Raw genomic sequence first — 22,424 nt, forward strand, 5'->3', positions numbered from 1 at the left:
AACTTAATAAATAGGCTCAAGTCACATTTTTAGCCCAGACCTTTTTCAGTTGTACTTTATAGAAAATATTTATCAAAATATTAGCTTTGTGGCTGTAAAAATGTCTGCTACCTTTTGAATGTGATTTTTAGTAAAATCTTAGTATCACTTTATAAAGAATGCAGGATATACTTTTATATTTGGCTTTCTCAGAGTAAAGAGATACGCTTTAGTTAAAGCTAATTGGCTTAATACTGGCTCAGAATTTAAAAGATGATTTTACTTAACGTTAATTAAACTGTGTTTTGTAGCTGTAAGCTCATAATTTTAACACTTGGCTTGTCTGCTACACTATTTCTGAATAGTAATGAAACACTACTATTTCATTTGGATGATGTTTATATAAATATGTAACCAAATATTGGAAAATTTTAAATCAACCTGCTACTAACCATGAACTCTAATACTTGGACATTTTTTATGACTATCTCTCTTAATACACTAAAATATTCAATAACTGTTATTTGCACATTATGTGAAAAATTAATTTTTGACAAAATTTTATTCAGAGCATTAGGAAAATCATACTCAAAACACAGAAATAATCAGACTCTATAACAACGCTGCATAGATAGTGGTATACAAGTTCCCTGACGCTAAGTGACTTCTTCCTAACTAAAACTTCAAGTCACCAGGTAGAAGATGGTAAAGCCATTATTTCCTCTCTCTGAGGCTGGAAAAAATGGCTTTAATGGTGGGACGTCACACCATTTAAACAACAAAGATTAGATTATCCCCCAATTTAATTCTATTCCCTTCTTGTTATTTCTCAGAGATGAAAACTTAGAATGTAAGGATTATTGGAAGGGAATAGGAGGCAAATTACCTCTTAGGAGATACCCTGATCCATGCCTGCTTTAATCCGAGAAAACACTGAATTAAGTTTTAAAAATTACAACCACACCATTATGCTTAAGTAAAATTGCCAATATGAATACTTTTTTACATAACACATTACATGTATACAAGAAGAAAAATGACCTGTTTCCAATCCTTTGACCTTCAGTAGAAAAAAAAGTTACCACTAACGGGGATCTGAAAAATAGTTTTCATGACAGAGCATTAACTCTATAGAGCTCAAAATCACTTCTCAGTACTGAAAATAGCCTAAATCAATGACAAATGGCTAAATTTCTTAAGATTACTTTTTGAAAGGGAAGACAATTTATTTGGAAGGAATTTGTAGCTGAAAACATTGTTCATTAAGAAAACATTGTTACCCTGAGAAAGACTCTTAAAACTGCCAGTGCTTTCAGAGGCCCCCAACAATGCATGAAGGAGCAATTTGTAGGCTCTAGCTTCTTACAGTTACCTATATGAAGAATGTCTTGACCTAAACAGTGATTTGGGCTTCTCTGTGATACGGATAACAGGTCATAGCCAAGTAACTAAACGTGATGGTCTACAAGCAAATTTTGCATTCATTTTAAGCAGACTTCTTCCTTTTCCCTTTTCTAAGAGAGAGCTTGTAATTCTTCAAATGGCCTTGGACTCAAACCTACTGTTCACAAAAAAATAATCTTCTGTAAGCAAATTGGTAGTTTTCTTACAATAGTAAACAAATTGTCTGGTTTACATTCTTTAATCTATGCCTAGAAAATAAGGCATTAGTAATTCTTCATTGGCCACTGCAGAGCAGAGACGAGTGTCTTCTTTCTAATCAGAGGCATATGCAAACATTCCTCAAAGTGCATTGTTATTATTTTTAACATCTCTTATACATTTACAAAGTGAACATTTGTGACTCCCTACAGATTTTTAGTATAAAATAATGCTTATTCCCAACACCTTACATATACCATAATTACTGGAGAAAAGACAAAATGAGAACAGCTACAGAAGTAGCAAGATATTTTTTACAAATAAAAATACAATATGCAAAAAAATGGCAAGTTAGTGATAACTGGTAAAATGAACTCTCAATAATATTCCACTTTGGGGTCCAAATTAAGATTTCACAAGTTTGAAGCCTTGTCCTGTGTCCAGCACGGTAGGAAGAAACCAACTCATTTTTAATCTTTTCAAGCACCTAAAACAAGTTTTGCAGATCCAAAAAAGGTTCAGACCACACAACCAATTTGCCAAATGCACTAGTGGATATGTAATGCGAGGAAAGTACAACATCCAGTGCTTGGCCACATCGCTTCCTGTTGGCAAATGCAGAGTGTAGTCACTCCACCGTTTTGACACGCCATACACTGCTTTCACTGTGCGTCCCTTTTCAGTCCAGCAGATGTTATTAGTGGAGTTGCAGTTATATTCTACCCAGTCTTTTGTAAAGTCACCCAGCTGTGGTGGGTCAGCTTCTTCAATATCTATTGTTTTTGTCATCTCTGCTCCTTGCACTGCAATATACTGGTCATTGATTTTTCTCACTTCTTTCACCCAGGGGGTTGAATTCTCACTGTCTAATATGATAATAAGTCGGGAACAGAAGGAACCGTTCTTTTCTCGCCACCATTCTAAAAGTGTGTCAAGGCGTAGTATGTCTCCACCTGTGAACAACAGAAAGTTCAGTAGAGCAAGAATTTCTGAAGTGTCTTACTAAGAATACTCTTTTGTCTTAAATGTATTTTCTTTAAGTTCTTAAAATATGTAAGAAAAAAAAAAAAAGGGAGCCTTTATTTCAAAGTATCTTTTTCAGAAGAATTTTTAAAAACAAAAAACAGACTTTCAGCTTCAGGTAAAAAATCAAACCAAAAAAAAAAACAAAAACACTCCCAACCCCCCAATCATCCTGTTATTCACATTAAAGGGATATGCTATGATAAAGTAAGAAAATTATTTTATAAAGTTAAATTTAGTGAAAAAAATTAAAATTATACAGCAAAGCAAATATTCTACATCAGGGGCAGCCAATTATGGCTCGTGGTCAAATCCAGCCTGCCACTTGTTTTGCATAGCCTGAGAGCTAAGAACTGATTTTATATTTTTAAAATGGTAAAAAAAATTTTTTTAAAGAGCAGAAATCTGTGACATGTAAAAATTATAGGAAATTTAAATTTCATATTTCTATAACATTCATTTATTTATATTCTGTCTATGGCTGCTTTTATACTACAATGGTACAGCTAAGTAGTTGCAACAGGGACTTTATGGCCTACCAAGCCAAAAATATCTGGTCCTTACAGAGAAAGTTGGCTCACCCTATTCTACACTTCTGATAAATTAACTTATCCTCATATGTAGGTACCTACAAGATGAAAAACACTCTTCCTACCAGTAACAAGAATGAGTTTGGAATGGGTTTATTTTTAAATCAGTTTTATACCTGAACAACAACAAAGGATTAAAAAAACATATACCAGAAAGGTCTAAAGTAAATATATTTCTGACTTAGAAATCTGTCTTATAGCTAGTATTTACATGTGGTTCATTATGGATGGGTTTTTTTTGCATTACTTTTGATTTTTAAATATATTGCATTAAAATGTTATCTCCATCATTTAATTTTGAGCACCCTCTTAAATTCTGTGCCCCAAGCAACTGCCATTCTCCCCTCACCCTAGTCCTGGCTCTGTCTCAAATGGTATACTAATCCAGTCATTCCAATTCTAGGAATTTACCCTAAGGAAAGGGCAGAAATGCAGACAAAAAATTACATATAAAGATCATCTTCCCACTGTTATCTAAGATAGTGTAAAATCTGAAACTACTGGGGGAACAGATATAAATTATGGTATAACCTTATAAGAAGAGTTTTATAATAAATGATATTTATAAAGAAATTTTAATGACAAAAATATCTATGATATTAGAAAAAGCATGACACAGAAGTGTATCTACAAAAATAACAGCAGTAGTTATTTCCAGGTATTTGGATTTCAGGTGGTGTTTATTATACTTTTTTATATGTTCCAAAATTTGTATGTTGAATATATGTTGCTTTTATAATTAGAAAAAAGTTTTAACATGCTACAATTTACTAATACAAGTTCCAACAACCTAACTTCAGAATATGTATTTTTACCAAGAGCAACCATGCTCTTTGCTAAACTATCAAAATGACAATACCGGAGAGATAGAGAATCCTTTAGAATTTGGATTCTATTAATAATATGACCTATAAAGTCAGGGTATATAACATTTTTTATGAATAATTAATATTCTTTTATTCATCAGCCTGCTGTATCTTAGACTGTGACAACGAAAAATTTGTTTCATGAACTGCTCTTACACTCATACCTATTATCTCAGAGGCACTATTTTTCACATATTACTAACATATTGCTTCACAAAGACCTCCAGGAGATATCTTTTTAAATATGATCAAGCTCACTTTTCTTTATGGCCAGTTTTATTAAACTTCTCTGGAGATGACAGGACAACACAGATTACAAGAGTTATTATACAAATTCCATCTGCCACAAAACATCATCGTTCTAACTTGCCTTCTACAACTATTTCAATAAATATTCTTCAGCACACTCTACACTAATTCTCTTATAAACACACTCTTTAGATATCAGCAAGAAATTTAAAGCAGTATTAAAGCCCTTTATACTATTTCTCTCCTCTTGTTTTGTTTTGCTCTGCTTTCTCCTATGAACAGTTTCTATGTTGCATTTGGCTTTTGGCCCAGATGCAAAAATATTTACATTTATCTCAGATAACAGCCATCTGATTCAAGTAATCTAATTCAAGCCAACAGTTCAAGTAATTGAGACTGCTTTTTAAAGACTTTGTTTACCTGTGATAAACTGCTTTATAGGTTATCTACATTTTTTATGCATTCCTGTCTCTCTTCTCATTACCATAATTGTTTTTTACCCTCAAAGAGGCAAAAATATCAGGTTCTACATTATGAAGCCCCATAAATGTAAGAAGACTACATACTCTACAAAGTACTATGAGTAAAGGTATGGGATAAAGGGCACATACAGATTCTCTTTCTCACAGTGATTTCTGGACCTACTCTTAACTTGCTCAAGTAAAATCCAGTCGTGATGTTTCCTATTTAGAGGTTTTTAGAAAAATACCTATTAATAAACCTCAGTGCTTAGAGTTCTTTGTCACTTGGCTTGGAATGAATTAAAGCATTTTCTTCAGAGCAGGGGTGTTCAATACTACTTCTGAGATAGAAACAACCTTTGAGGGTTGTTTCAGGCAGGCCAGGAGCAGGAACTGACTGAAAAGAGGACTCATCCACTGGGCCGGGTGCCTCAGGCTGTGGGGGAGTATACAGTTGCTGAATTATTATGGGACAAAACCTAGCCTTCTTGGGAAAGGGAAGGCCTGTCAAGCTATGCTTTCTCCATTTTTTTCCCTACTTCTTTTACAACAAAGACTCTCACAAAGAAAGTTACACATACAGGAATAGATCTTCTGGGCTAATAGAAGAATTCTATAATGGTTAACTTATTGACATACTTTAAAAAATATTATAAAGATAACATTGCAGAATGTAACTGCTAGACATTTACCCAAAATATAACCCTACTTTAGTTTGTCTTCATAAATTATTCCTAATTCATAGTGAATGAAAATTTAAGAACACTTTTATGCTATTTATCTTGGTGTCTATTACATTTCCTGGAAATGAAAAAGCTAATATAAATATCAGTAAACTGAAAAGCAAGAAGAACTACAATCCTGCAGCCTGTGGTACAAAACCAACATTCACAGAAAGACAGACAAGATGAAAAGGCAGAGGGCTATGTACCAGATGAAGGAACAAGATAAAACCTGAGAAAAACAACTAAATGAAGTGGAGATAGGCAACCTTCCAGAAAAAGAATTCAGAATAATGACAGTGAAGATGATCCAGGACCTCGGAAAAAGAATGGAGGCAAAGATTGAGAAGATGCAAGAAATGATTAACAAAGACCTAGAAGAATTAAAGAACAAACAAACAGAGATGAACAATACAATAACTGAAATGAAAAATACACTAGAAGGAATCAATAGCAGAATAACTGAGGCAGAAGAACGGATAAGTGACCTGGAAGACAGAATGGTGGAATTCACTGTTGTGGAACAGAATAAAGAAAAAAGAATGAAAAGAAATGAAGACAGCCTAAGAGACCTCTGGGGCAACATTAAACACAACAACATTTGCATTATAGGGGTCCCAGAAGGAGAAGAGAGAGAGAAAGGACCCGAGAAAATATTTGAAGAGATGATAGTCAAAAACTTCCCTAACATGGGAAAGGAAATAGCCACCCAAGTCCAGGAAGCGCAGAGAGTCCCATACAGGATAAACCCAAGGAGAAACACGCTGAGACACATAGTAAGCAAATTGGCAAAAATTAAAGACAAAGAAAAATCATTGAAAGCAGCAAGGGAAAAATGACAACATACAAGGGAACTCCCATAAGGTTAACAGCTGATTTCTCAGCAGAAACGCTACAAGCCAGAAGGGAGTGGCATGATATACTTAAAGTGATGAAAGGGAAGAATGTACAACCAAGATTACTCTACCCAGCAAGGATCTCATTCAGATTTGATGGAGAAATCAAAAGCTTTACAGACAAGCAAAAGCTAAGAGAATTCAGCAGCACCAAACCAGCTTTACAACAAATGCTAAAGGAACTTCTCTAGGTGGGAAACACAAGAGAAGGAAAAGACCTACAAAAACAAACCCAAAACAATTAAGAAAATGGTCATAGGAACATACATATCGATAATTATCTTAAATGTAAATGGATTAGATGCTCCAGCCAAAAGACACAGACTGGCTGAATGGATACAAAAACAAGACCCATATATATGCTGTCTACAAGAGACCCACTTTAGACCTAGGGACACATACAGACTGAAAGTGAGGGGATGGAAAAAGATATTCCATGCAAATGGAAATCAAAAGAAAGCTGGAGTAGCTATACTCATATCAGATAAAATAGACTTTAAAATAAAGAATGTTACAAGAGACAAGGAAGGACACTACATAATGATCAGGGGATCAATCCTAGAAGAAGATATAACAATTATAAATATATATGCACCCAACATAGGAGCACCTCAATACATAAGGCAACTGCTAACAGCTATAAAAGAGGAAATCAACAGTAACACAATAAGAGTGGGGGACTTTAACACCTCACCTACACCAATGGACAGATCATCCAAACAGAAAATTAATAAGGAAACACAAGCTTTAAATGACACAATAGACCAGATAGATTTAATTGATATTTATAGGACATTCCATCCAAAAACAGCAGATTACACTTTCTTCTCAAGTGCGCACAGAACATTCTCCAGTATAGAGCACATATTGGGTAACAAATCAAGCCTCAGTAAAGTTAAGAAAATTGAAATCATATCAAGCATCTTTTCTGACCACAATGCTATGAGATTAGAAATAAATTACAGGGAAAAAATGTAAAAAACACAAACACTTGGAGGCTAAAAAATATGTTACTAAATAACCAAGAGATCACTGAAGAAATCAAAGAGGAAATCAAAAAATACCTAGAGACAAATGACAATGACAACACGATGATCCAAAACCTTTAGGATGCAGCAAAAACAGTTCTAAGAGGGAAGTTTATAGCTATACAAGCCTACCTAAAGAAACAAGAAAAATTTCAAATAAACAATCTAACTTTACACCAAAAGGAACTAGAGAAAGAACAAACAAAACCCAAAGTTAGCAGAAGGAAAGAAATCATAAAGATCAGAGCAGAAATAAATGAAATAGAAACAAAGAAAACAGTAGCAAAGATCAATAAAACTAAAAGCTGGTTCTTTGAGAAGATAAACAAACTTGATAAACCATTAGCCAGACTCATCAAGAAAAAGAGGGAGAGGACTCAAATCAATAAAATTAGAAATGAAAAAGGAGAAGTTACAACAGACACTGCAGAAATACAAAGCATCCTAAGAGACTACTACAAGCAACTCTATGCCAATAAAATGGACAACCTGGAAGAAATGGACAAATTCTTAGAAAGGTATAACCTTCCAAGACTGAACCAGGAAGAAACAGAAAATATGAACAGACCAATCACAAGTAATGAAATTGAAACTGTGATTAAAAATCTTCCAACAAACAAAAGTCCAGGACCAGATGGCTTCACAGGCGAATTCTATCAAACATTTAGAGAAGAGCTAACACCCATCCTTCTCAGACACTTCCAAAAAATTGCAGAGGAAGGAAAACTCCCAAACTTGTTCTATGAGGCCACCATCACCCTGATACCAAAACCAGACAAGGATACTACAAAAAAAGAAAATTACAGACCAATATCACTGATGAATATAGATGCAAAAATCCTCAACAAAATACTAGCAAACAGAATGCAACAACACATTAAAAGGATCTTATGCCATGATCAAGTGGGATTTATCCCAGGGATGCAAGGATTCTTCAATATATGCAAATCAATCAATGTGATACACCATATTAACAAACTGAAGAATAAAAACCATATGATCATCTCAATAGATGCAGAAAAAGCTTCTGACAAAATTCAACACGCATTTATGATAAAAACTCCCCAGAAAGTGGGCATATAGGGAACCTACCTCAACATAATAAAGGCCATATATGACAAACCCACAGCAAACATCATTCTCAGTGGTGAAAAACTGAAAGCATTTCCTCTAAGATCAGGAACAAGACAAGGATGTCCACTCTCACCACTACTATTCAACATAGTTTTGGAAGTCCTAGCCATGGCAATCAGAGAAGAAAAAGAAATAAAAGGAATACAAATTGGAAAAGAAGAAGTAAAACTGTCACTGTTTGCAGATGACATGATACTATACATAGAGAATCCTAAAGATGCCACCAGAAAACTACTAGAGCTAATCAATGAATTTGGTAAAGTAGCAGGATACAAAATTAATGCACAGAAATCTTTCATTCCTATACACTAATGATGAAAAATCTGAAAGAGAAATTATGGAAACACTCCCATTTACCATTGCAACAGAAAGAATAAAATGCCTAGGAATAAACCTACCTAGGGAGACAAAAAACCTATATGCAGAAAACTATAAGACACTGATGGAAGAAATTAAAGATGATATGAATAGATGGAGAGATATACCATGTTCTTGGATTGGAAGAATCAATATTGTGAAAATGACTATACTGCCCAAAGCAATCTACAGATTCAATGCAATCCCTATCAAATTACCAATGGCTTTTTTTTACAGAACTAGAACAAGAAAATCTTAAAATTTGTATGGAGACACAAAAGACCCTGAATAGCCAAAGCATACTTGAGGGAAAAAAACGGAGCTGGAGGAATCAGACTCCCTGACTTCAGACTATACTGCAAAGCTACAGTAATCAAGACAATATGGTACTGGCACAAAAACAGAAATATAGATCAATGGAACAGGATAGAAAGCCCAGAGCTAACCCACGCACCTATGGTCAACTAATCTATGACAAAGGAGGCAAGGATATACAATGGAGAAAAGACAGCCTCTTCAATAAGTGGTGCTGGGAAAACTGGACAGCTACATGTAAAAGAATGAAATTAGAACACTCCCTAACACCGTACAAAAAAATAAACTAAAAAAAAAAAAATCAGTAAACTGAACATCTAGAATTTATTTCCAAAGCCACCTTTTAAAAAATACTTGAGATAAATTTTAAAAGACTTAAGAAAAATGCAAACTTTTGGGAAAATGTTTACATTAAGTAATAAATCCTTCATAGAAACGTATAACATGCTTGCTTCTTAAATTACTTTCTTATAAAACTAAAAAATAACTAAGGATATATGCATGGCCACCAAAGTTATGCCTTTTCCGCCCCATTTGCTTAGGGAAGAGGTTATTATTATAAGCATTGCAGTAGCTTTCAATAATCAATCCCTGCTTTTGGGTCTGAAATATATTTCTGTAAAGATTTTTGAACAGACTAGAACTTTTTCTCTTGTGCTCTGAAGTACACAGAATGCTATACTTTATCTGAACTTGAAATAGCCATAAAGATTAAAAAGTTATTTTACACATTGTGTTATTAAAAAGTATAGGTCAAGTAAATGATTTTATAAACTATTATACTGAAGTAGTTTTAACGTTTACTAGCTTCTATATAATTGTATTTTGAAAATGGGTGAACCATGCTAACACAAATATCTACTGAACCAGAACATGCCATTTCTCTATCTTCATGGTTTTCACCCTTGGCAGCAACATGGTGCAATAGGGGGAAGATTTTAGGGGGTCAGGGAGATCTGGGCTTGAATCATGATTCCATCACTTAGTAGTAGCATGACCATAGATAAGTTATGTAACCACTTTCAGCTTTCATTTCATACTCTGAATAATGAAGATGATAGAGGTGATAGTATTTACTTCAAGAAATTTCAAGTGAAGATTAAATCTAATAATGTGTATAAAGTACCAAGCATACTAGCTGTGCTTCAAATGTGCTAAGTATTAGTTTGCCTTTACTCCTTCTAGACAGCCATTGAGTTATTCAATATTTATTTGCAAAACCAAAAAATTACAAAAATGTTATAATAAAACCCTGGAAACCAATCTGGCATGAAATCAGTGAGACCATGATGGTTTGAAATCATGTCTACTTTAACCTTGAGTTTATTTCCTTTCTTCTGGAGTTCTTGTGTTGGCACTCTACCTCTGTCCTTCCATAATACTTTTGTTTATATTTTTCTTTGCTCTGAATATATTTTTCTACTTATATTTTATGATTATTTTATTGTTTGTGTTCATGGTGTAAAACATCTGAAATATTTTATAGAAAAAAAGTAGGATATAATTAAATCTAAAAGAACTATTTCTAATCTAAAATAAGAAATTACCTTTTTTCATGATTCATTCAATGATTTCATCCATCTATCTACATTACTTAAGGATCTCCTACTATATGCCAGACTCTCTTCCAGGCACTAAGCAAGTAATTCATAAAACAAAGCCTTTGACTTACAGAGCCTCATTTCTCCCTTGGCAAGAAGACTTAATATTACCCCTTCTATTTACAGATGAGAGAACTGAAACAGACAGTAACTTGCCTCAAACAACACTGTTGGGGCAAATGAGGACCAAGCACTGACCTAAGCACTACTCCAACCATATCATATCACCTGCTGCTTAAAACTATGGTGAGCTTTCTAACATAAATAAAACTGCATATGTGAAGAACTATTGAAATCAGCATCCTGTAACACCTTAAAGACTTAGAAGTATTAGTCAAATAAGTTAATCAGCTTCTGAAAAATGTAACTACATTTAATAATTCTGAAAATACTTTAAAGGGAAACTAATTATAAGTCTCAGATCAAGCAGTCAGATTTTTTTCTTCCAATCAACACAAAACATAATTTTCAAAACCTTTAGAGATTACTAAAATTATGCTAAACAAGTATGCCAGAGAAAAGGCAAACAAAACAGTCGTATGTATACTTGGTAATCTGTGAAGTGGAAAACTGAGAATCTGGAAACTTAATGTTTCAGTGTGAAGGACAGATTTCCACGAATAGGCGTATTTTTACAATAGTGAAATTGCCAGAGGTGGATTTACCTGCAAGAGCCCACTCTCCTGTACCATGGGTGTGCCCACTGTAATACAAAACATACGTATCATGTCTAGGTCCATCCACAGTCCGAAGTTCAAGGAAAGCTTTCAGTTTGGAATGTAGAGTATCAAAGGACAGGCCACTTGTAGAATAGTCACATCCATAGGTCTCAATCATGTGATATGCAAAAAATCTTTGGATAGCATTGAGCATGCCAGTAGACCTCAAATTTAACTCCTGTACATGTTCTGGTGGAAGAAGTGTTGGCTGACCATCAGGACTGAAGAAGGAGATAAAAAGATCATTTTAGTGTTTATGAAGTGTTCATTCTATGTCACATTCCTATTCTTCATTTATAATAAATTATCTAAGAATCATAAGTGGCTAATTAAATGGCACGATTTTTTTTTAAAAAAACATCTTTCCTAAATTTTCTACAGTGCTAAGAATTAAGCTTGGAAAATCAATGCCTAGTTTCCAAAAATTATATTTCTTATCAATAAAACTGGAAGCTGGGAGAATATCTCCAAATGTAGATAGTACTACTTTTCATTCTTTATTCATATCTTCTTACCAAATGACAGATATTAAACAAAACTTTAAAAAGCAAGACTGTACTAATTCTACCCCCAAAATGTTTCAAGAATACCTGGGTGGGGACAATAATGAAAGTACTTTTTTCTTGAGAAAAAAATTTAAACAAAATATGGAAGCGATATTTTAAATTATATATTTAATTTCAGTGTTGAAAAAGACAGTCTTTATAAAGTTGTGTTCAAGTTTTACTAACTTAAGGTACCTAAATGATAGAACTTACCTTTTAAAAAATGACATTTTAAAACAATTATTCTGGACTTCCCTGGTGGCACAGTGGTTAAGAATCCGCCTGCCAATGCAGGGGACATGAGTTCGAGCCCTGGTCTGGGAAGATCCCATATGCTGCAGAGCAACTAAGCCCGTGTGCCACAACTACTGAGCCTGCGCTCTAGAGCCCACGAGCCACAACTACTGAGCCCACGTGCTGCAACTACTGAAGCCCGCACACCTAGAGCCCATGCTCTGCAATGAGAAGCCCGCACACCGCCACAAAGAGTAGCCCCTGCTCGCCGCAACAAGAGAAAGCCCGCGTGCAGCAACGAAGACCCAACACAGCCAAAAATAAATACATAAAATAAATAAATTTATTTTAAAAAAATTATTACAATTTAGGTCCACTGCCTTATATACTACTGAATACTAACTGAAGACTTAGACCTGATTCTGGAATACATGTAAAATGTAAAATGGCATTTTAGTAAAGATAATAAACCAAGTCTTAAAACTAGCAGGATCAAATCAATATTGAGGGAGAAGAAAATCATAACTCCTATCCATAAAAGAGATTTCTAGTAGGAATTTTGAAAACTTTATATTTTGCTTCATGTATTATCAATACTATTCTAATAATTCTATAAAACTTTTCATTAAAAGAACAAAACATTTTGTCCCATATTTGTATCATTTAACAGCCACAAAACAGCAAAAGAATAAAGCAATGAATAATCAAAAATTATAACAGAATAAAAATCTAACTGTGCAAATTACTATTTCCACATATTCTTCCTGCAGAGTTGTCACACCTTACTTTATGTGATCCTTCTAAACGTATTTCTTTTACTTCTCATGAGAATCTTCAACTTATATATCAAGTCTTTAACATGGAGAAAATATTGACTATAAAGAGTCTACTTTGTGCTTTTATGTCAAATATTTGAAATCAGATAAAAACTTCATTTCAAGCCCTCTCCCACCCCTGGCCAAGGGAAGTATGATGATTGCTTGGTCAACAGAATTCATTAATGGCAAGGAACTATTTTTTTCTACTTCAAAGGTACTTAACTACAAAAGAAAAACTAAAATTTGGCAATATTTACAGACTGAAACAGATCTGCCATACATTTGGGGTCAAAAATATTTCCAAATAAAACTGCAATCAAATATTTAACTTCACTGCCAATGTTTTTGAATTCGTGGTATTTGTATGACATTTTCTAGTAGTGTTTTTACATTTACAGTCTCATTAGCTCTTCATAACATTTCTCTATACAGGCAGAATGATATTGTTTGCATTTTAGATAAAGACGCTGAGGTCCAGAGAAGTTATGATCTGCATAAAGTAACACAGAACTAGAATTTAGGACGCTGAGGTCCAGTGTACATTCTATTATACTTCACCATGTTGTTTCACATTTTCTTAAACAAGATATCCCTCTCTAAAGAAAGGGTAGGAACTTTACTTAGAAAATCCATTCATATTTTATGATTTTTAGCTAAAATATAAGCTAATCACATTTATCAAAAATAAAATTTTCATTGAACGCTGAAGATTATATTATTACTCAGAGTAGATAAAGGTTTTTAAACATTTGGGATAAATGGAAAATAAAAAAGCAAGAGTATTATATTTTGAGAATATTATAGTTTTGAAAAAATGAGCTATCATCTTATACCAATATTAGCAAAATATTGAGTCAAGTAGCTATTACTTATTATACTAGGTTACCGTACCTGCAGAAGTTGGTGGGAATCACAATGGCATATCCAACAGATGTTCCTCCTAAACAGTTACCCAATTCATGGAAGAGGCCATGAGCCATAGATTCCAATGGCAAAACAATTAGAAACATACTCAGGAAGATTCCATTTGTTGGCTAAAAAAAATTTAAAACAGCATGTTTACATAGAGTGTGTGACTGAACTTATGTATGTGTATATGCATATATATTTACATAAATGCATATTCATTCATTTTTTTGCCTCTACTTCCAAAAAAGATAAAAAGGATAATTAATGACCTAAAAACCGTTATAAGTTGAAAGAGACAAGTGTATACATGGATGAGCAATGAACCCTAAATTTATCTCTAAGCTCCTTGGAAGTCATGGCAAAACAAATACAGCACATTGTATTTTTATGATGTGCTGTACTTTTATGATGGGAGGTCAAATAACATCCCACTCAAACTAAAAAACAAAACAAAAATATAACCACACCCTTGATATGACACAGAAAAAGCCAGAAAACAAATCCTTTCCTGTTAAAACCCACATGCTCTAAATCATTTTACAAATAACACACTCATTTACTTTATCAGAAAAGGTACTTTAGAAAGGGCTTTTCTTTCCCCTGTGAAATGTCCAGAAATCAAGAGAAAATCTTAAACTGTAAGCTCCTTAAAGCTATCAAAATGAATTCCATTCTTAAATTAAACTTATAACAAACTTTTCCTTTGAAAAGCTCTAGACTATAAATTCAAAACTGTAAAAAAAAAAAATATATATATATATATATATATATATATATAAGACATATATTGAAGACATTTAAGCAGCCTAAAAACAGAATGGAAAAAGGGAGGCAGGAGACATATTAAAAGAAGACAAGATTTAAGTAGTATTTGCAATTAAAAGAAACAAACAAAATATTAAATGACCCATTTAAATGAAAAGGAAAAGGAAGGATGAGTATCAGTACTGACCTATATTTTTACAATACAGATAGTATCCCACATTTTTTGTGTTGCTACTGCACATATTACACAGTTATGTGTCTATGTGCATGAATACAGTTTTCTAACACTAATAAGTCATTCATTTGATCAGAATTTTAATAAAAAAATGAAGTTGACTCCCATAATGGAAAAATGGATATAATGCCCTATTTTTGGTACATTCTGTGTTATCAATTACATAAATAATACAGTACATGCTCAATTTAGAAACAACAGAAAATACAAATGCGTAAAACTATGATTAGAATAATTCCAAGTACCATCATCCACACACAGCTAACTTTTTAAAATATGTTCAGACATCATACAATATATACAAATATTCACAAATATTTATTTAGTTTCTTACCAAAGTGCAATGATATATAATGTTCTGCAAACTTTTTAATATGTTAAAGCCTATTAATGTAATTCTAAATCATCTGTAAATACCAAATGACGTTACTATCATATTTATAAAATTTTAATTAGCTGATTTCCTATCTATTGTATTTAGATTCCTTTTAATTTTCTCCTATGATAAACAAAACCAGAATAAGTATGGAGCTCTCTGATTATTAATTATGTTAAATACCTTTGATCATTTTGGTTTCATCTTTGGTGAAGTATTTTGCCATGGGGCTGCCTTTCTGTCACTGATTTACAGTTTTACTTTGCTCTCAGTATATTTTAGATAAAAGCCTTTAGTTGGATACAAACAGATGGAGAGATATACCATGTTCTTGGATTGGAAGAATCAACATTGTGAAAATGACTATTCTACCCAAAAGCAATCTACAGATTCAATGCAATCCCTATCAAATTGCCAATGGCATTTTTCACAGAACTAGAACAAAAAATTTTACAATTTGTATGGAAACACAAAAGACCCCCAATAACTAAAGCAATCTTGAGAAAGAAAAAGGGAGCTGGAGGAATCAGCCTCCCTGACCTCAGATGATACTACAAAGCTACAGTAATCAAGACAGTATGGTACTGGCACAAAAACAGAAATATAGCTCAATGGAACAGGATAGAAAGCCCAGAGATAAACCCATGCACCTATGGTCACCTAATCTATGACAAAGGAGGCAAGAATATACAATGGAGAAAAGACAGCCTCTTCAATAAGTGGCACTGGGAACACTAGACAGCTACACATAAAAGAATGAAATTAGAACACTTCCTAACATCATACACAAAAATAAACTCAAAATAGATTAAACACCTAAATGTAAGTCCAGATACTATAAAACTCTTAGGGGAAAACACAGGCAGAACACTCTAGGACATAAATCACAGCAAGATCCTTTTGACCCACCTCCTAGAGAAATGGAAATAAAAACAAAAATAAACAAATGGGACCTAATGAAACTTCAAAGCTTTTGCACAGCAAAGGAAAACATAAACAAGACGAAAAGACAACCCTCAGAATGGGAGAAAATATTTGCAAACGAAGCAATTGAGAAAGGATTAATCTCTGAAATATACAAGCAGCTCATACAGCTCAATATCAAAAAAGAAAAAACAACCCAATCCAAAAATGGGCACAAGACCTAAATAGACATTTCTCCAAAGAAGACATATACAGATTGCCAACAAACACATGAAAAGATGCTCAACATCACTAATCATTAGAGAAATGCAAATGAAAACCACAATGAGGTATCACCTCACACCAGGCAGAATGGCCATCATCAAAAAATCTAGAAACAATAAATGCTGGAGAGGGTGTGGAGAAAAGGGAACCTTCCTGCACTGTCGGCAGGAACGTAAGTTGATATAGCCACTATGGAGAACAGTATGGAGGTTCCTTAAAAAACTAAAAATAGAACTACCATATGACCCAGCAATCCCACTACTGGGCATATACCCAGAGAAAACCATAATTCAAAAAGAGACATGTACCACTATGTTCACTGCAGCATATTTATAATAGCCAGGACATGGAAACAACCTAAGTGTCCAAGGACAGATGAACGGATAAAGAAGATATGGCACATATATACAATGGAATATTACTCAGCCATAAAAAGAAACGAAATTGAGTTATTTGTAGTGAGGTGGATGGACCTAGAGTCTGTCATACAGAGTGAAGTAAGTCAGAAAGAGAAAAACAAATACTGTATGCTAATGTATATATATGGAATCTAGAAAAATGGTACTGATGAACCTAGTGTCAGGGCAGGAATAAAGACGCAGACGTAGAGAACGGACTTGAGGACACAGTGGGAGAAGGGGAGGCTGGGATGTAGTGACAGAGCAGCACTGACATATATACACTACCAAATGTAAAATAGATAGCTAGTGGGAAGTAGCCGCATAGCACAGGGAGATCAGCTCAGTGCTTTGTGACGACCTAGAGAAGTGGGATAGGGAGTGTGGGAGGGAGGCTTCAGAGGGAGGGGATATGGGTAATATGTATACATATAGCTGATTCACTTTGTTGTACAGCAGAAACTAACACAACACTGTAAAGCAATTATACTCCAATAAAGATGTATAAAAAAAGTCTTTAGTTGGTTGTATTGCAAATACCTTTCCCTCTCTGTGACTCTGTTAATACTGTTTTTTGCTTAACATAAGTTCTTAAGTGTAATGTAGTCATTTTGCATCTTGTTAAATCTTCTCCACCCACCTAAAAGTCAAGAAGGTATTGTACATTATCCTCTAAAGGCTTTGTTGTTTTGCACTTTGCTTTTAGGTCTATAATCCAAATGCAGTTATTTTTATAATAACAGTCCAAATTAAGTTTTTTATGTGAACACCCAATTATCTAATTACTAATTATTGAAAATCTCAACCATTCCACATTATTGTGCCATCTTTGTCATAAATCAAGTATTCTGATATCTACTTTTATACTCTTATGTTCCACTGGCCTATCTGTCTATCCTTTCAAATATTTTCTTTTGCCTACATTTCCTCCTTTCTTTCTGGGACTCCAGTAAAACACAGATGATATCTCTCTGTATCCTCAATGAGTCTTATCCTTTTCTCTGTATAGTATTTTCTCTATTTTTTCTCTTTAAGCTCCTTCTTTCATAGCTTCGTCTGAACTATATTTTCCAGTTCACTAATGCTCACTTGTCATTTGTCTAATCTGTTAAACTAACACACTGAATGAATTTCAGGTATTTTATTTTCTGATTCTAAAACTTGTCTCGTTCTTTTTCAAATCTGCCTTGTCACTTTCTTATAGTTTCTAACTTCCTACCATTATGTACTATCTTTGCTTTTTTTCAACTTGCTAATAAGTATGATGGCTTTCTTTGTTTGATAATTCCAATATCTCAAGACTTTTTGGTCTGCCTATTGTCTGTTGGTTCTGCTGCTTCTTGCTCTCAATGCCATGTGAGTGTGTGTGTGTGTGTGTGTGTATCTGGTTATATTTATGAGCTGAACACTGTATGCAAAAAAACTATTTTGTGATTAATTTCGGACCTAGAATAATTATACCTTCTCCAAGAGGATGTTTGTTTCTTCCAGGATGCTGGGGGTTATTAACAGTCTACATATCTTAATCCAGGTTTGACCACTTAATCCAGGTTGGATCACTAATAGGATACAATGTCAGGAGGCAAATTCATTAAAGGACATAATGTACATATTAAAAAATATATTTCTGCTATAAACACCATTTCTTCTCACACAACTTATGTATGTCCAAGAGAATTTACATAGTTTGTATATTGGTTGGGTTAATGATAACTGTATCAGTGAGCAAAATTACCCTTTTTTGACATAGCTTACAACTTAAAAGATGGAACATTCTCACAACTATTACTACAGAAACTTCAACTGCTTTTTCAGTTAACTCTTAGGTTTAACAGGTAATCATCTTATCTACAAATATTGATAGTTTCATTACTTTCTTTTCAATTTCTACACCTTCTATTGCATATGTTGCTCCATTATAATAGAAAATGCTTTGATCAATTAAACACTTATTCACATAAAAGTGGATAGGGAACTTTTAGATATGGATGGCCAACTGTACTACACCATAAATATAAGGGACTTGAGCAACTGCGAATTTTGGTATTCACAGGGGGTACTGGAACCAATCCCCTGTGGATACCGAGGGAGGACTGTACGTTCAAATTATGTCAGCCATTTATATAATTATTGGTGGGGTGATCAACATGGCGAAGGAGTAGAACAGGGAGCTCACCTTCCCCCCACAAAAACATTAAAAACACATCTACAAGTGGAACGATTCACATAGAACATCTACTAAACACTGGCAGAAGACCTCAGACTTCCCAAAGGGCAAGAAAACCTCCACGTAACAGGGTAGGACAAAAGGGAAATGAAAAAGAAAGAAATCGGGACAGGGCCTGCACCCCAGGGAGGGAGCTATGAATGAGAAAAGGTTCCTGAATCCTGGGGAGTCCCCTCACTGGTAGGGAAATCAGCCTGGATGGAGGGGAGCTTTGGAGCCTAGGAGGAGAGCGCAACAACCGGTTTGCAGAAGGCAAAACAGACAGTCACCTGCACAGAAGGTCGTCACTGCCACCCTGTGCTCCCCCACCTGAGACACTCGGCTGTTGGTGAGGGTGGGGGCTAGGTGCAGAAGTACAGGCTTCAGGGCTCAGACCCAGGGAAGGGACCAGGGTTGGCTGCATGGAGACAGCCTGAAGAGGCTGGACTGTGGCAACAGAGGGGGTACTCAGAAGAAGCCAGGGCCTGCCACAGAGGCAAGGCGCCATTGTTGGGGGGTGCAGGGGGAGAGGGGTGGGACCACCATTAAGAGCTCCTTTCCCTGTGAGTGCTCCCAGGCAACAGGACACTGCCCACAGGAGTTCCGTTGAGGGGGCGGCGGTGTGCAAGTCATTACCGCCATCCTGGGCTCCAGAGGTGGGCAAAGGCCGCCGCTATGAGACCTAAAAGCAGGCTGCCCTCGCTATCCCAGGAGTGCACGGACAGCAGCCGCCCATAGGAGACCCCCAAGCAGGTGCCAAGCCCTGCCCCCACTGTCCTGTGAGTGCACAAGGGCCACTGAACCCACACCCCCCACATCAAAAGGCAAAGGCCAGCACACATTGAGGAAAGAGACAGCAAGCATCCAAACTAAAAGCAGCCCCTCTATTTCGGAAAAGATGGCGGAGTAGAAGGACTTGAGCTCACCTTCTCCCATAAAAACACCAAAATCACAACTAACTGCTGAACAACCAACAACAAAAAAAGACTGGAACCTACCAAAAAGATATTTTACATCCAAAGACAAAAAAATATCCACAAGAAGATGACAGGAGGAGTGCTTTTGTGACATAATCAAATCCCATACCTGCCGGGTGGACAACCCACAAACTGGAAAATAATTATACTTCAGAGGTTCTCCCACAAGAGTGAAAGTTCTGAGTCCCATGTCAGGCTCCCCAGCCTGAGGGTCTGGCATCAGGAGGAGGAACCCCCAGAGCATTTGGCTTTGAAGGCCAGCAGGACTTGAGTGCAGGAGCTCCAGAGGAGTGGGGGAAACACAGACTCCACTCTTGGAGGGTGCACACAGGTTTTACGTACACTGGGACCCAGCACAAAGCAGTAACTCCATAGGAACCTGGGCTGGACCTACCTATGAGACTTGGAGGATCTCCGGCAGAGATGGGGGTCAGCTGTGGTTAAATAGTGGGGAGGGGGAGCAAGAACACTGATGGCAGAGGCCCCAGAGAATATTGATCGGCATGAGCTCTCCGAGAGGTCATCGCCAGTTTGGCATCAAGACCTAGTCCTACCCAACAGCCTACAGGCTCCAGTGTCGGAATGCCTCAGGCCAAACAACCATCAGGATAGGAACACAGCCCCATCCATCAGCAGACAGGGTGCCTAAAGCTGTACTGAGCTCAAAGCAACCTCTAAGCACACCCCTTGACACGGTCCTGCCCAGCAGAAGGACAAGACCCAGTTCCACCCACGAGTGGGCAGGCACCAGTCCCTCCCACGAGGAAGCCTGCACAAGCCACAGGACCAACCTTACCCAGCAGGAGCCAGACACCAGAAGTAAGAGGAGCTACGATCCTGCAGCCAGCGGAAAGGAGGCCACAAACAGAAAGTTAGACAAAATAAGAAGGCAGAAAAATATACTCCAGACAAAGGAATGAGATTAAAAACTCATAAGGACAACCAAATGAAGAGGAGATAGGCAACCTACCTAAAAAAGAATTTAGAGTAATGATAGTACAGATGATCCAACATCTCAGAAAAAGAATGGAGGTACAGATCGAGAAGATACAAGAGATGTTTAACAAAGAACTAGAGGATTTAAAGAACAGAGATGAACAATACAATAACTGAATTGAAAAATACACTAGAAGGAATCAATAGCAGAATGATTGAGGCAGAAGAACGAGTAAGTGAGCTGGAAGACAGAATGGTGGAAATCACTGCCACAGAGCAGAGTAAAGAAAAAAGAATGAAAAGAAATGAGGACCGAACATTAACCAAGATGGCGGAGTAGAAGGACGTGCTCTCACTCCCTCTTGCGAGAGCAACAGAATCACAACTGGCTGCTGGACAATCATTGACAGGAAGACCCTGGACTTCACCAAGGAGGATACCCCACGTCCAAGGAGAGAGGAGAAGCCACAGTGAGACGGTAGGAGGGGCGCAATCAGAGTAAAATCAAATCCCATAACTGCTGGGTGGGTGACTCACAGACTGGCGAACACTTATAACACAGAAGTCCACCCACTGGAGTGAAGGTTCTGAGCCGCACGTCAGGCTTCCCAACCTGGGGGTCTGGCTACGGGAGGAGGAATTCCTAGAGAATCAGACTTTGAAGTCTAGTGGGAATTGATTGCAGGACTTCTACAGGACTGGGGGAAACAGAGACCCCACTCTTGGAGGGCACACACAAAGTAGTGTGCGCATGGGGACCCAGGGGAAGGAGCAGTGACCCTGGGGGAGACTGACCCAGACATACCTGCTGGTGTTGGGGGGTCTCCTGCAGAGGCGGGGGTGGCGCTGTTTCACCATGGGGACAAGGACACTGGCAGCGGAGGTTCTGGGAAGTGCTCCTTGGTGTGAGCCCTCCCAGAGTCTGCCATTAACCCCACCAAAGAGCCCAGGTAGGCTCCAGTGTTGGGTTGCCTCAGGCAAAACAACCAACAGGGAGGGAACCCAGCCCCACCCATCAACAGTCAAGTGGATTAAAGTTTTACTGAGCTCTGACCGCCACAGCAACAATCAGCTCTACCCACCACCAGAGCCTCCCATCAAGCCTCTTAGATAGCCTCAACCACCAGAGGGCAGACAGCAGAAGCAAGAAAAACTACAATCCTGCAGCCTGTGGACCAAAAACCACAGTTACAGAAAGATAGACAAGATGAAAAGGCAGAGGGCTATGTACCAGATGAAGGAACAAGAAAAAAACCCAGAAAAACAACTAAATAAAGTGGAGATAGGCAACCTTC

General features: G+C 36.4%; 1 protein-coding gene across 1 annotated transcript in view; it reads right to left on the reverse strand.

Annotated features, from left to right (window-relative positions):
* Positions 1-522: 522 nt before the first annotated feature.
* Positions 523-22,424, reverse strand: part of TMEM168 (transmembrane protein 168) — a 61,240-nt gene continuing 39,338 nt past the window's right edge. The window contains exons 3-5 of the mRNA XM_068549328.1: positions 14,031-14,173; positions 11,489-11,763; positions 523-2,534 (exon numbers count right to left, since the gene is read on the reverse strand). Coding sequence (XP_068405429.1) covers positions 1,987-2,534; positions 11,489-11,763; positions 14,031-14,173 — 966 coding nt within the window. The 3' untranslated portion in view covers positions 523-1,986. The remainder of the gene's footprint in view (positions 2,535-11,488; positions 11,764-14,030; positions 14,174-22,424) is intronic.

The sequence above is a fragment of the Eschrichtius robustus genome, chromosome 8, assembly GCF_028021215.1.
Source record: "Eschrichtius robustus isolate mEscRob2 chromosome 8, mEscRob2.pri, whole genome shotgun sequence".
NCBI lineage: Eukaryota > Metazoa > Chordata > Mammalia > Artiodactyla > Eschrichtiidae > Eschrichtius > Eschrichtius robustus.